At 42.9% G+C, this 14913-nt stretch overlaps 1 protein-coding gene across 7 annotated transcripts in view; it reads right to left on the reverse strand.

Moving 5' to 3' along the window:
- Positions 1-14913, reverse strand: part of Ncoa2 (nuclear receptor coactivator 2) — a 221667-nt gene that overhangs the window by 46378 nt on the left and 160376 nt on the right. For all 7 annotated transcript variants that reach the window (XM_057790277.1, XM_057790276.1, XM_057790271.1 and 4 more), the window contains one exon: positions 2926-3029. In XM_057790277.1, the coding sequence (XP_057646260.1) occupies positions 2926-3029 (104 nt within the window). The remainder of the gene's footprint in view (positions 1-2925; positions 3030-14913) is intronic.

The following is a 14913-nucleotide window of genomic DNA, read 5'->3' on the forward strand; positions in this document are numbered from 1 at the left end:
CAGGGGAAATCCACTAATTTTTACAACTTTTAAACATGCCAGGGTTTAAGTAAAATCACAGATGGTCTTAGACTGGTGTCTAGGGACTTGTGGGGATGGCAGCATGGGCTGAGAGTGCCTCCAGAATAAGGAAAGGGTGTCTAAGTCATCTCAGTGTTGGTAGCATGCATCCTGTAAGGAGGCTCACTGTCTCACTGTGTGTTACTTCAGTCTAGACTGCACAAAGAGTTGACTTTAAAATGTTGTAGGAAGTGAAGATAAATGACAGCTATGGGGTATGTTTACTCTGCTGCAGGCACACAGTGTCCTTTTGATGTCCTCTTTCCCAACAGCCAAATCCAAGGTACCTAACTTTGAAGCCTAATCCTTCTCGTCTGTACTGGCAGTGATGGCTCCATGTCCAGTCACTCCTTTCATACTTCTGATCCTTGCTAATCAGAGTTCTGTTTCACAGATCTCATGGTATTCAGGACTGAAAAAGGCTGCATACTGCTAAAAGCTGCCTTCCCAATCAGTTTACACCACTTAGTTTCTTTGTGATACATACCTATCGCATTTGTAACATTAATGTACCATGCCCAGTCCCACACACAGTGGATGGCCTCAAACACTTGGTCCCCCTAGTCTGTTTATGCAAGAGGCTTCTGTTTTGTTAGTTGCTTAGGAATAATCTATTCTGTTTTTAATTATATTGTCATCACAAAACTAGATGTTCTTTCATCTAAAACTGATCCTAAGGTATAAGTGAGTTGTTTAGAAAAGAAAGAAAAGGTAAACGGGGTGTGGTGGCACACATCTATAATCCCAGCACCCAAGCGGCTAAGGCAGGAGAACTACCGTGAGTTCAAGGCAAGTCTGAGCTATGCGTCAGGAACCTGTCTTCAAACAGTTAACAACAACAATGAAGCAAAGACCTAAACCAAAGCAAACAGAAAAACACTGCTTGGTTTTAGATTTTCTGTAAATATTCTGTCAATTTTTCTCTATAACATAACACACACACGGTAAAGCAAGAGATAAATATGTAAATGGCATGAACACAGACTGTACCCATTGGTGTAGACACGCACGTGCTGGCAGGGACACAGAAAAGAGCATATGTCCATTTAGAGACCTTGTGTCCCTTGTCACTTCACTGCTCCTGCTGGACATTCAGCAGACATCCTCAGGCTTCTGAAAGAGCAAGTCACTTCTTTTGGATTGGTACCCTCGTAAGAAGGCTTATTTGTAGCCTAATAAAACTGAAAGCTGAAGTGGCTCGTCTTACAAAACTGTTTGTGTTTTTAAAAGCTCACTATGATACACTTTGATGAAAAAAGCGGACATTTGCTTCTGTTGCCTAGCAACCACTATGCTATGATGCAAGCATGATGTGCATCTATGCCTAGAACATACTTTTCCTGTTTAAATGATTACATGTAATCAGGGAAAAAGGTTTCAATTTAAACCATAAGCCACAAGATTCAGGTACTTCTGCTCTAATACATTTATTCATTACTAAGATTCTACACAGGTGCTTGTTCTACGCATTCAATTCTCAGAAGATAATTTTCAAACAGAAAAATCTTAGATTGATTTTATGAGATCTGGGCCACTGACATCCAGCAATCCAATTTCTACAATTAACGAACTTGTTCTCAAGGGCTGAGCCATAGCCTGTGGTTGCTCTAAGCATTGCTTTTTAGAGGCCTCAAAGGTCTTTCAAGAGTCTCCAGTGTTCTTTCCCGCTCCCCAGACATAACGAACAAACAGTTATATGGAAAAATTCCAAGCAAATTTATGCTTGAAATTCAGAAGTTCTTCCAAAGGAAGCTGTGCATTTCCTTTGTGTAATTCTAATCGTCACAACCCTCTTTACTCTTCTCAGAACTGAGTGGAAGTGCTCCTTGACTGCTGTGCCGAGTACGGAAGACCTGGTTAAATGCTGTGCCCCTCCCACCCCCGCACAAGGGCCAACCTGGGTCATTTAAAGCTTTTTTGCTAGCAGGTCCAGCCCCAAGGAATGAACTTTGTTATTTCTAAATGCAAAGACTGGGTTGGGCGAGCACTGTTCTTCCATCTCCAGCCTCCAATTATAAAGCAGGTTCCTATAGAATTAAGTTTTCTAAAAACAAAAACTATTTTATGAGAAAAGGGGCAATAAGGTCAATAGAGTATTAGGCTAGCATTATTTTTAAAATCCTAGTTTTACTTCCACGTGGGCGCTGCAGCAGGCACAGAGCTTCCAAGACAACAATGCTGCAAGCTCTGGCCACGTGGTCTTTCGAGCTCAGAATGTCATCAAGCAGAGCAAATTACTCTGAGCACGGACATAATTTATGTCTTGGCATCTCTGCGTCTTTATTCAGTGACATTTTTTTCTCTCATCTTACCATAGCCCACATCTTGAATTTTAATTTTGAAATAAGGACAGCAAGGCACTTTGTGTTTAGTACTAGCTAATAAAACTAGAAGATTTTATAAGCCTGAGACAGTAGCTGCCTTAAGACTTCCAAGGCCAGCCACTCTGTTATGCTTTTACAAAGCTTTTTCATCCTATTTCAAATGAGCTAGTCAGAAGTAACAGTCCTAAACCTCTTTGGTTGTCACATTTTAAGTTGTCTATACAGCAGAGGTCCATGGCACACACGGACCCTTAACCAGAGGACTGGATCTCATGGAATTTAACATGGCTTGTAAGCACAGTTTAGAAAATGAGTGCTCCTGACAATGAAAAGATACTAACTTGTATTCTCATCTAATTTAATTCTATGTTGTTACTTTCAAACATACATGTGCAGGAGGCAAAAAACTCATAGACAGACACAGTCACATACATTAGTAAGCACAGGAGCATGGATTCTCCTTAAATAATATTCACCCGAAATTAAATGTAGCACACCAATGAAAACGTTTAAAATACAAATCCAAATGAGGGTGTGGTACCTCGAGCATCATAGGCCCCAGTGCATCCTTGTCGATGACACCCTGCCCCGTGGACGACACATCTGACTTCTGCACTTCATCTATGTTGGCCGCTGCTGCTTTCTCTGCAACAAATGTAAGAGCAAATTAGCTAGTGGTGCTATTTCAGGGCAGACTAACTCCAAACTCTCTTGGGGGTCAGATGTGCCTATGGACGAGTTGGAGTACATCCCAACAGCCCTGGAGAGGAGGAACGGCTGGAAGGAGGAGCCAGGTGTCACCCTTTACCTCCAGAGCATGTGCTGCAGATCCCTTTCAGGCTTTTGACAAAATGAGTTTAGAGGTTTCATGCTGGCCCCGAGCAGACATTTAAAAATACACATTATGAAACTGTAGTATATACTATGGGACAATTAGTCCCTACTCAGGAGATTCTCCAAACTAGCACGGGGGGTGGGGGAGGCTGTTGTTCAGGATTCAGTAACATAATTACGGACATATCCTCCACATTGGAGGAAGAAATAACAGAAGCCTTGACCAAACTTGTTCAAACGACTTAGTGAGTTAAAGCAGAGGGAGGAGGCGTCCCCACCAAGTGCCCAGAGAAGGCCAATGGCTGAGTTTTGACTCTGTACAGAGGGGGTGGATACACCATGAACATGAGACTACTTCATAAAAAAGTGCACCGGAGAAAAGATGTGCAGCTAACAATACACGTGTAAATGAGTTACTTCAAGGTTGGTAAAGTAAGTTTATAGCATAACATACATAGCCACAACCTGCTAGAAAACAACACAAAAGCAATGTGCCAATTACTTGTAAACTGAATAAATTACATCCTTGTTTACACTGCATGTTTTCGTTACAATTAAATGAAAAAAAATCCAAAGCAATGAACTGCAACTCTATTTAGCATTCACAATCAACTTCCTTTTCCATGACCATAGTAACTTTTTTTATAAAATCATTTTTATACAATATTTTGAAAATCTGTTAAAACCCAAATTTATGGAACCTCAAAATGAGTAGGAATTATGTAGGCCTCCCAGGTGATGTGTTTGCCAGCAGAGATAGACAGTGACGATGTAGCTCAAGATCTACTCCACTGTTAAATCAGAGTAAGCCACCCAAAGGCCTCATTTTAGTGTCTGCCACCTGTACATCATGGCTTGTGTCAATGACAAATGAAACAACATGTAAAACACATTTGACAAACTACCAAATTGATGCTGGGCATTGGTGATGCGTGCCTTTAATCCCAGTCCTCAGGAGGTGGAGGCAGACGGATGTCAGTGAGTTAGATGACAGGCAAGGCTACACAGAGAAACCCTGTCTCCAAAGAGGGGGGAACAAAGAAAAGAAAAGAAAAGAAAAGAAAAGAAAAGAAAAGAAAAGAAAGGAAAAAAAAAGATTAAAAAGAAACTACCAGGTTGGTTAGGCATAGGAGAGAACCAACTCCCACAATGTTGTCTATCTTCTGAGCTCCATCCTTCCTCATGAACACACAAAAAATAAATAAAAGTATAATATAAGATTTTAAAGAAAACAAAACAAAAATCCAGGGTTGCTTACAAATGTAACTCCTACCAGCACACAGTGTATTTCATTCTCCTACTGAGTTTCATAGGCAGCAATCTCTTCACAGATCTGCCCAATGTCAGACCATGCCTGCTTCTCTGAATAGATGTACCACCCTCCTGACTCACTCTCATAGACGTGAGACTGGGGCTACCTATAATCAGAGATGTGACTTCGTAGCCGCCCTAACTGGGCACTGTGGGTCTGTTGTTTGTGGCATCCTCTGCTCCCTTCCCTGCTAACTCTTTAGAAGCTGTCTATCCAGTTTGTTTCAACCTAGCAGTGCTCAGAGCAGGAAGCAATCCCTCTTTGCCCATCACAGGACAAAGGCCCATTTCTGTTACTTCCTCTATCAGACTCTCTCTCCCTGCTAAGTAAACCCCAAATAACCACACACAGAGGTAGACTTTGGTTAAGCCAGTATCTCCTCATTTCTCTCCACAACTGCAGGGTCAGGACCTGAGCCACCACACCCCCTTACCTACTTCTCAGGGAACACTCTGCTGAAGGGCTGACCTTTCCTCTGTAGTGCTGCTCATGCTGTGCTGCTTGTAGTCCCCAGGAGGGGGCAGACTCATATACCCATCACCACCTTATGGAGGCCCCTGTAAGCTTCAGACAGTAAGCTCCCACGCTCCCTAAGTTCTAAAGCTCAAAACTCACACACAAAGTATGTACTGTGTGTGTAAGGCCCTTAGTATGAGTCCTTCCTTAGTGGCCTCTTCAGTGTGGAAGAACAAAGTGCTGCTGACCCTTGCTGAGGATGAGCACACTGTGGCCTTTCCTGTTCTCCTTACTGTCTGTGGGGTGTATTCCCCTACCAGAGATGTCCTCCCAAGAGGGTCTAACAGACTGTAGGGGAACATGGGTTCAGCATGGAAGGCCTCCCTTGCATGAGAGTCTGATATACTAGAGCATTGGTTCCCAACTTTCCAAACCCTATGACCCTTTAATACAGTCCCTCATGATGTGGTGACCCTAATCATAAACTTATTTTTGCTGCCACTTTGTGACTGTAATTTTGCTATTGTTACGGGTTGCAAAATAAGTATCTGTGTTATCTGATGGTCTTAGGCAACCCCTATGAAAAGATCATTTGACCCCAAAGGGGTTGTGACCCACAGGTTGAAAAACCACCTTTCTAGAGGTTGTCTTCATGTTCTTGCCTCCTTCAATCCACAAAACAGAACACTGCCCAACAGGACGCTGTCCCACTGGAAGGCTTTCCTCCACTGGAAGACAAATCAGGGAGAGGACCACATCTATATTCTCAATGGCCAGCACTGTAAGCCAAGAATGTCACTAGGCATTGATGTCTAGCTGACAAACAAGAAGCTGCCTGGTACTAATTCCCAAAACAGTGAGAATAAATGAACTAGAAGGTTGACGGGAAGAGGAAATTGTTCTCCCTTTGCTTCCCTAACCTTTCAGGGTATAGGCAGAAGACTGGAAAGAGAGGAGATATGCAGGTTAAGGGACATGGTTTAGGGTTGCTAGAGAATTGATTCTAAAGTGAATCATTTGTCCAGACACAGGAAATTTCAATGCATCTCAACTTCTCTCACAGTTCATTCCTTTTAAATAATGGACCTAGGTTTTGGCACGTGGTTAGTGGTACAATCTGAGGCTCTAGGTAAGAGAAGGAGGAGGGAGAGAGTTATAGAAGAATAGGTTGATTAAGGCAGTTATTGCTATTAATGTGGCTAGAATTAGGTTATTATTTTTTAGTAGTTCTGTGATGATAGCTCATTTTGGCAGGAATCCTGTGAGTGGTGGAAGCCCTACTGTTGATAATAAGATTAATGAGATTATAGGAAGAGCTACTGGTATTTGTTTCATATGAGTGATATAGAGGTAATGGGTGTAAATGAGTGAGCATGGAAGATTATGAATATAGGGACTGTTATGATGATGTAGATCAGGAGATCTAGGATTGTGAGGGATGGGTTATACGGTAGGATGGAGATTATTCAACCTATGTGGGCAATGGATGAATAGGCTATGATTTTTCGTGTTTGTGTTTGATTAAGTCCGTTTCAGGCCCCGATAAGTACTGAAACAATAGCTGATAGGATCAGTATTTTAGAATTGATTAGTTCATAGAATTGAAGTATAGGATAGATAAGGGGGCAATTTTTTGTCATGTGAGAAGAATTAGGCCTACTTTGAGTTTAATTCCTTGTGTGACTTCTGGTAATCATGAATGGAAGGGGGCTAGACCTAATTTAATTGCTAGGAAGATGAAGGTTATTGTTGTAATAATGTTGTGGAGGTGGAGAGGGACATTTGAGTAAAGTTAATGTTGGGGGCAGGGTGAGTTCATTAAATGGGACCCCTGTACCTATCACTGGCAGCTCTAGGTATCTGCTCTTCACTGTGAATCCTTCTCTCCAGGCCACAAAAATTAGTGTCAAAGAAAATAACCCTCAAATTTATGTTACCATGAATGCCAGGTGCCTTCCTCGCTGTTGTGATGAAAATATCTGACGAGAGGGGTCTGTGAAAGAAGACCCAGAAGGTGTAAAGAGAAATGGCAAGGGAGTGATGCTGAGGGGTGAGAACTTTCATTGCTCACCATCAGGTAAACAAAGGCAGCCAGGGAGACGCCAGCCTTTCAGTCCTACACTGAAAATGAATGGGAACACATTCATTCTCTAAACAATGTGCTATGTGCTCTTCAGCTCTGAACTGAATTTATGCTTGGGCTACTTCTGGATTGTAAAATGAAAGTAATCAATACTACGAAGTGATACAAAGCATCCAGAAACATGGCTTCACTGATTGGAATCAAAATCAAACCAGTCCTGGATTTATAGTATTTGGGTACTTCTGTTCAGTGTTCAGTTCGGCCCTGAAATTAAATAAGAGGAACAGAAGGGGTAGGGAAGAAGCAGAAGAGAAAGGAGGGGGAGGGGAAGAGCAAGGGGGAGGAAGCTGGGGGAGGGAGGAGGAGGAAGTCTCCTTTGAGACACACTGCAGTTAACTGGATGTCTGCTGTATCTCGGCAGTGCAGCTATGAGCATGCTCTTTGTATGTACCATGTAAAATAAGCTTCAACCCCCAGATATTTATACTTCTGTAAGTACAGCATTACTATACTAAAGTATATCGCTTAATAATTTTAAATTAGGCAGTTTTCTCAGCAGTCATGAACTATATTTAGTTTTCTATATTTTGCACCCATTAACTATAAAAATACATTGTTATAAAAATATCCTTTGGTAGAGGCACCAGTGGAAGGCTGGCTCCAGATTTCACATGATCACAACCTTATGAAATCTCATCATAACACTGGAGAGGGGGAGACTAACATTTAAATTCCAGAGTCCCCTCTGTGCTTTGAGTTCATCATGTCTCCCTGCTGTGCCTTAGCCGTTACAGTCATTCTTTTTAGATAAAGAATATGACCTGAGAGAATAACAATGAGAGCCATATTCTCTCCTTTTCCTTTTCTGCTCTCCAAAAGATCTTTGAAAATCATAAACCAGCTATTTAACAGCTCTGTTTTACAAAGGCCAAACGCTGGCTGGAGAGCCCTTCCACACCGCCCCTCCCAGTGCCTGTTGACTACCCTTGTCCTCCTGGGTGGCTGCTGGGAGACATCCTGCCTGCTCCCTTCTCCATTTGCCTGCACTCCAGAAATCCAATACCAATTAATTAGATTTCCAGTTTCAAAGCAAAGAACAAATCCCATCTCTTCAGGGACCGTGTTAAGATGAGTCATACCACAAACTGGGGAAAATCATTAATATTAAATTCCATATTTTTTCATAAGTAATTATTATTCGTACTTTCTCTGAGAACAAAAGAAAAGGTGGGGGATTTGATCTCTAGAAATAAAACTGACTTAAACAATACAGAAAAAAACATGTCTTTGAAGTGGCTGGATTAAACAGCTCTTTATATCACTGCCATGTATAGGCATAAATTTGAAAGTAAAATTCCCGTTTTCTGGTGAGAACAGCAATAAATCAGAAATACAGCCTAGCTAAAATATAATTTATTTTTAGAGAAATTATACGAGCTATTTGGGAATTATGAAGTGGTCTTGCTTTGTTAAAGGCCTTTACACATTCCTCTAAGGTCTATGGTAGCGTACTTATGCTTATACATTAGTCTTGTGTATTTGTTTATTAGCCAAGTGCAATGGGAACATAAAAGCTCAGTCTTTTTTTTGTTGTTGTTGTTTTTTTTTTTTTTGTTTTTCGAGACAGAGTTTCTCTGTGGTTTTGGAGCCTGTCCTGGAACTAGCTCTTGTAGACCAGGCTGGTCTCGAACTCACAGAGATCCGCCTGCCTCTGCCTCCCAAGTGCTGGGATTAAAGGCGTGCGCCACCACCGCCCGGCTAAAAGCTCAGTCTTTCCACAAAACACTGCCAGAACAGAGGGCCCTTCCCTTCACAGGGAGGGCAGCAATGGCTTGGATGTAGCCACAGGACAGTTCTAACTATGGCAGAACAGTGGCAGCCATTAGGGATTGCTTACAAGCCTAGGTACCATTACAGGGACAAGGAGGTCCACCACTCTGGGAGAGGCTGCTGCTCACCCTTTGTTCGCAATCTACAGAGACTGGAGAAAGCTTACAGACATTAGCTGTAAAAAGACAGTACCCACTCTGTGAAAATGTTGTCTCTTGAAGGATAATCCACAGGCATTAAACAAACAGAAACATTTCAGTGCAGATCCTCCCTTGACGTGAAAGCCAATTAAAAGTTTCAGTGACTCTCACGTTAGTCCAAGCATGAAGGTAACTGCTTCTACTGAATCCAAGTTATTTAAAGCATCAGAATCTTTGGCTAAAACGAACCAGACACACTGTACAGGTTTTATAATTAATTCCACTGCTTTAAATTGAGTAAAAGCACTCACTCAGAAACCTATCAATTGTTCAGTGGACTGATGTCAAACGGGCGTCTCATCACCTCCATAGCAACCCTGAGATTCTATTGGGAACATGCACAGTTTCTGCCTTGTGCTCCACTTAGGACCCAGCTGGCTTCAGTGACTCCAAATCAGGCAGCAGTGCAACCCATGCAGACCCATGGAAACAGTGACAGGCGGTGTCTGGCCCAGCACTATAGATTAAATATTACGAGAAAAGTTCAGCAGCATCTCAAAGGCTCTAGAAGGTAACGTGAGAGAATTATGCATCTGCATCCAACTAAAATTAGAAAAGCTGCCATATGGCTGTGAAGCCAGCAGCACATTCTTATTCATTAGGAAGCATTCTGCTAACATAAAAACACAAGGCCCTTCCTGTGCTCTCCAAATGTGTTTATCTTTTCAACATTAATGCACTATATATCATCGCGCTGCTGAAATCTCCTGCCGTGCATATTAAAAAACTCACAGCTGCACTTTCTTTAGTAGTGGGATGAACCCAAGCCCCAAGTTGCCTCCCTCACTTTCAACATTGAGCTTCTACTTAGCGTATCACGATTTCCCTTCCTACAACCCCAGAAAACTCAATCAATTTCAAGGCTATTTCCACTTCACCATATTATATTCTCTCACACCCATCTTGAGAGAGAGAGGACTTGGTTTCACTTCTGTCTTACTTTGGGTTTCTATTGCTATGAAAAACACCAAGACCAAGAAGCAAGTTGGGGAGGAAAGGGTTTATCTGGCTTAAACTTCCACATTGTTGTTCATCACTGAAAGAAGCCAGGACAGGAACTAAGCAGGGCAGGAATGGGTCGGGCACTCCTCCATCAATCACTAAAGGAGAAATGCCCAACAGGCTTGCCTACAGCCCAATCTTATGAAGACATTTTCTCAATTAAGGGTCCCTCCTCTCTGATGACAATTTAGTGTCAAGTTATCATACAACTAGCCAGCCCAATCCTCTTAAGGCAGCATAGTACACTTATCAAGAGAGGGGGTTACTAAGGAGGACTCGGGGCTGCCTGTTTTCCCAAGAGCTCCTTCCCTCCTATAACAGCAACTCACATACCACCTGCTGGAATTCACGGACAGGTAAATGGATACTGGGTCATCTTTCACTGGGAGTCATTGAGAGCTTAACAATTTGCCCAAAGTCTCTTTGAGATAATTTACGTTCCTGTGTGGCACTGGTCAGGCCCTGAAGGAGCTTAAAGATGATCACAAGAGAAAACGGAAACAAACGAAAACAAATCAGGTGGGCAATAAATCACACTGATACCGAAAGCCCATACACATTGCCCTAGAAGTTCTATATGGGAACAAACCAAGAAACAACAAACATGCATCAGGTTTGTCATGGCATCATCCACTCCCGGATCTGTGATTGTGTGCATTTCCGTCTCTATCAACCACTTGTCCGCTGAGATCACATGAGTGAGTCTGTGCCTTCATCTTCTGCAGCAGGAGTTTAAGAAGTAAAGGCTAAATACCTAAGGAAACTTCTTATTTCAATTCCATTTGGGACTAGGGAGATGGCTCAGCACCATCAGCACCAAGCTTAATGACCTGAGTCTGAGCACTAGGCCCCACATGGCGAAAGACTCCTACAGCTGTCCGCTGACATCCACATGTGTGCCTGGCACGTGCACACTCAAAATAAATACAAATGTGATTAGTGAAGGCTTTATGAGCTATCTGAACAAGAAATAGAAGGGGTTTTCGGTTAAAAGGATGAAAGGACAGGATGAAACTGGATGCAGGGACATAGGAAATAGGCAGCCTCTCAACAGACAAAACTGAAAATGCAAACTTCTTTCTTTAAAAATGTTTAATTTTTTAACTTTTTTTTTTTTTCTTTTTTCGAGACAGGGTTTCTCTGTGGTTTTGGAACCTGTCCTGAAACTAGCTCTTGTACACCAGGCTGGTCTCGAACTCACAGAGATCCGCCTGCCTCTGCCTCCTGAGTGCTGGGATTAAAGGCGTATGCCACCAATGCCCGGCATTTTTTAACATTTTTAAAAAGTAACGTGCTACTGGTTACTTTTCCAGAGGACCCAGGTTCAGTTCCCAGAACCCACATAGGGGCTTACAAACAGTAACTCTAGGTCCAGGAATCGGAGCCCTTTTCTGGGCTCTGAGGGAACTGCATGAACAACAGCAGATAAACACAGGGAAAACACCCATACCTAAGGGAAAAATATTAAACTACACATGCTACCTCAAAAGCAAGGTCCACAAAATTTTGGTATAGAAATGCTCAAATGTTCCTCATAAATGGGTTAAACTTTGGAAAGTAGCATGGTCACAATAGCTCTGTTGGAAGAGCATTAGACTGAATAAAACAGAAATGATATGAAAAGTTATTATTTTTTGTTTTGTTTTGTTTTTTTCAAGAAAGGGTATTTCTGTAGCTTTGGAGCCTGTCCTGGAACTTGCTCTTCTAGACCAGGCTGGCTGGCCTTGAACTCACAGAGATCTACCTGCTTCTGCTTCCCAAGTGCTGGGGTTAAAGGTGTGTGCCACCATTGCTGGGTTAAAAAGTTATTTTTAAAATCTTGAAAAAGTTATTTATTTCTAAAACCTTGAAAAGGTCATACAAACATTTTGTTCAAATTATTGTCCTGATCATCACCATGGAAAACCCCATCACTAGGAATATTTGTCTCACCAAGACTGGTACACTGCTTCCATACCACTCCACTAGCAGGCCCGCCCCGCCACCTTCTGAGGACCCCCCAAAGTCTCCCAGCCCCACCCCTGCTGCAGAAGGCTTCATTTCAACAACTTTGAGCCTCTCTTGTTTTTGCTATCATGGGAGCTGCTCTGCCCCAGTGCTCCACTCATCCCAGGCTCTGAGGAAATCAGGTCTGCACTGCCTGGCACACAGTAGGCGCTCAATAACACCATGACAACACTGAATGGTTCACAGCAGGGCCTGAGTTGAACTCAGGTTAGTTAGGATCCACAGATCCCATGGGAGTGTGCTTGGCAGAGCTGGGCTGTATTCTAGCATGTGTATGTGAAGTCCGAGTTTTGGAATCATACAAAGTAGAGAATGAAAGGCAAACTCCTGTGGGCTACTGGGGAGAGCACTCCTAAGGAAGAGAAGATTCCAGAAGTCGCCTACAGCTAAGCTTCAGAGGGTAAGATCCCAACAAACTGATTATATTTAACCAGATTCTCATCTTAGAAGCCACATATACAAAGTGATTTAGGTTATCACGAACTTCTTATTAGAACATGGACTTTCCTAGTCACGCATAACTCTTGAGAAAATAAACCTTGTTGGGCGGTGGTGGCGCACACCTTTAATTCCAGCACTCATTCTGTAAGATTGAGGCCAGCCTGTTCTACAGAGTGAGTTCCAGGACAGCTAGGGCTGTTACACAGAGAAACCATGTCTTGAAAAACGAAATAAATAAATAAAACAAAAACAAAAACAAACCTCGGGCTTTGGGATTGGCTCAATAGTAGAACTGCTTCGAACATATGAAGTTCCAGATTTAATCCCCATCTAATCCCCAGAACAGTTGGGGGAAGGATGTAATAAACCTTCTTAAAATATAGTGTTATTTTTGCAGGAAATCTAGTGTAAAAACCAGCACTGCCAGTTTCTTGTCCTTCCCAAAGCTGGGAGTCATGTCCGAAAACTATCAAGCACAGCGATTCTTAACTTGTGGGTCATGCCCCATCTGAGAATCTCCTACGACCACAGGGAAACAGATATTTACATCATGATTCATAATAGTGGCAAAATTACAGTTAGAAAGGAGCATAGAGATAATTTACGGTGGGCGTCACAGCACTGGAAGGTTCAGAACCTCTAGCAGGTTTACTTAGCCACAGGAAGGGCTGTAATCCCTGGAGAGGTTGCTCAACTCAGGGGGTATATTCAAAGACAACAGTGAAGTTGGGTCCCATGGAGACAGCCAGTAAAAGCAAGGATAAGGATACAGGGAAGGAGAGAGGCAAGAAAGGAAGGCTAGTACTCCATTTCTGCTACCTAGCCCAGTGCCAGCTCTTCCAGGAAGCATCCCTTGTTGACCTCATACTATCCAACTGAAGTCACTGTCCCTGAACACTGAGAGAACCACCTTGGCACTGACCCTCACTTGTCCTTTGGGGCTATGCTCTCAAGGAGCCTCACTGATTCAGGCTCTTGGCTCAGTTTTGGGTCAGCTTTCCACAGAGCAGCCTGCTTTGCTCTCAGGGTCTTCTCCCTCAGGGCATCTCTCCTCTAGTTTCTCTCTATGGCATCACCCTGGGTTCCTGACTAAGGAGCAGTTCTGCTTCCCTCCTTGGGTCTTAATAACACTGCAGGGAGCTGACCCTCCCCTCTCTTCTGCTGCCTATCCCCAGTTGGCTCACCCCAGCCTTTGTGCAAACACAGGAAGAACTCACTACTGAGTGGTTCAAAAAGCGGGTGTTCCAAATTTAAAGCCCCTAATGCAAAAAGCTAACCATTAAGCACAGAATCATCCAATTTAGAGACCTAAACCATCAAATTCTGTCAAATCATATAATCTAAGGAGAGAAAGCAACACACTGAAGGAGGGAGCTAAGCCATCCCATTCCCCATAGCAAAGCTCCTCAGAAAGGAGCTCAGAGGACCACAGTTCATAGAATCTACTTCCAGCAGGGTCACAGGTCACACACTGGGGAGGGGGTTTCTTCGAGAAAGATCGTACCCATTGTAGTTCAGGCTAACTCTAAACTCTGCGTGAATGCAGAGATTACAGATTCAAATCGCTACAATTAGTTTTCCAGAAACTCTTACAACCTGAAAGCACACAAGTCTTCCACAGTCGAATATATTTAGTAGCCAGAAATCTGATACTGTCTGGTTTACCTCAGCAAGGTGGTAACCAAGACATACACCAAGAGCCTAGAGGAACAGCACCTAACAGAGAAGTAAGAACAGTGCCGCAGGCAGCTCTCAGCCCAGTGACCCTGCAGCGAATCCGAGGTTGCCTTCCCTGTCCTTTCTATGTTTACTTTCTCGTTGATTCATATAAGGATTTTTTTGCAGTGGAGGGGTGGGTTGCTGTCATTTAGACAGGGTCTCACTATGAAGCTCTTGCTGGCCTGGAACTCATCATTCAGATTAGCCTGGCTTCCAACTCACATCACCTGTCTCTGCCTGCTGCAAGGTTAAGAAACAACAACCTGTTAGGAAGCATGCATGAGGAGGCTACTGAACACTTGACAGACAGACAAGTGTACACAAACGATGTAAAAAAAAGAATTTACACCCCATTACAGAGAAACACAGCTTAGAAAACGCTTTCTTCTGAAAGAAAGGAGGGATGAAAATTGTATAACCCTGGGTGCTGAATAGTGAAAAGTGTTCTACTTTGTCTTTTTAAAATTAAAAATGTTATTTAATTTGTTATGTATATATCTGTGTATGTGTGTACAGTGTGGAGGTCAGGGGCGTTTGTGCGAGTTGGTTCTCTCCTTCCACTATGTGGTTTTGGTGACTGGTGACTGAATCCGGCTTGGTGGGAAGCACCTTACCTGATGAGCCATCTCTCCAGCCCTCTCTACT

Source organism: Chionomys nivalis, chromosome 16 (assembly GCF_950005125.1).
Source record: "Chionomys nivalis chromosome 16, mChiNiv1.1, whole genome shotgun sequence".
Classification (NCBI taxonomy): Eukaryota; Metazoa; Chordata; class Mammalia; order Rodentia; family Cricetidae; genus Chionomys; species Chionomys nivalis.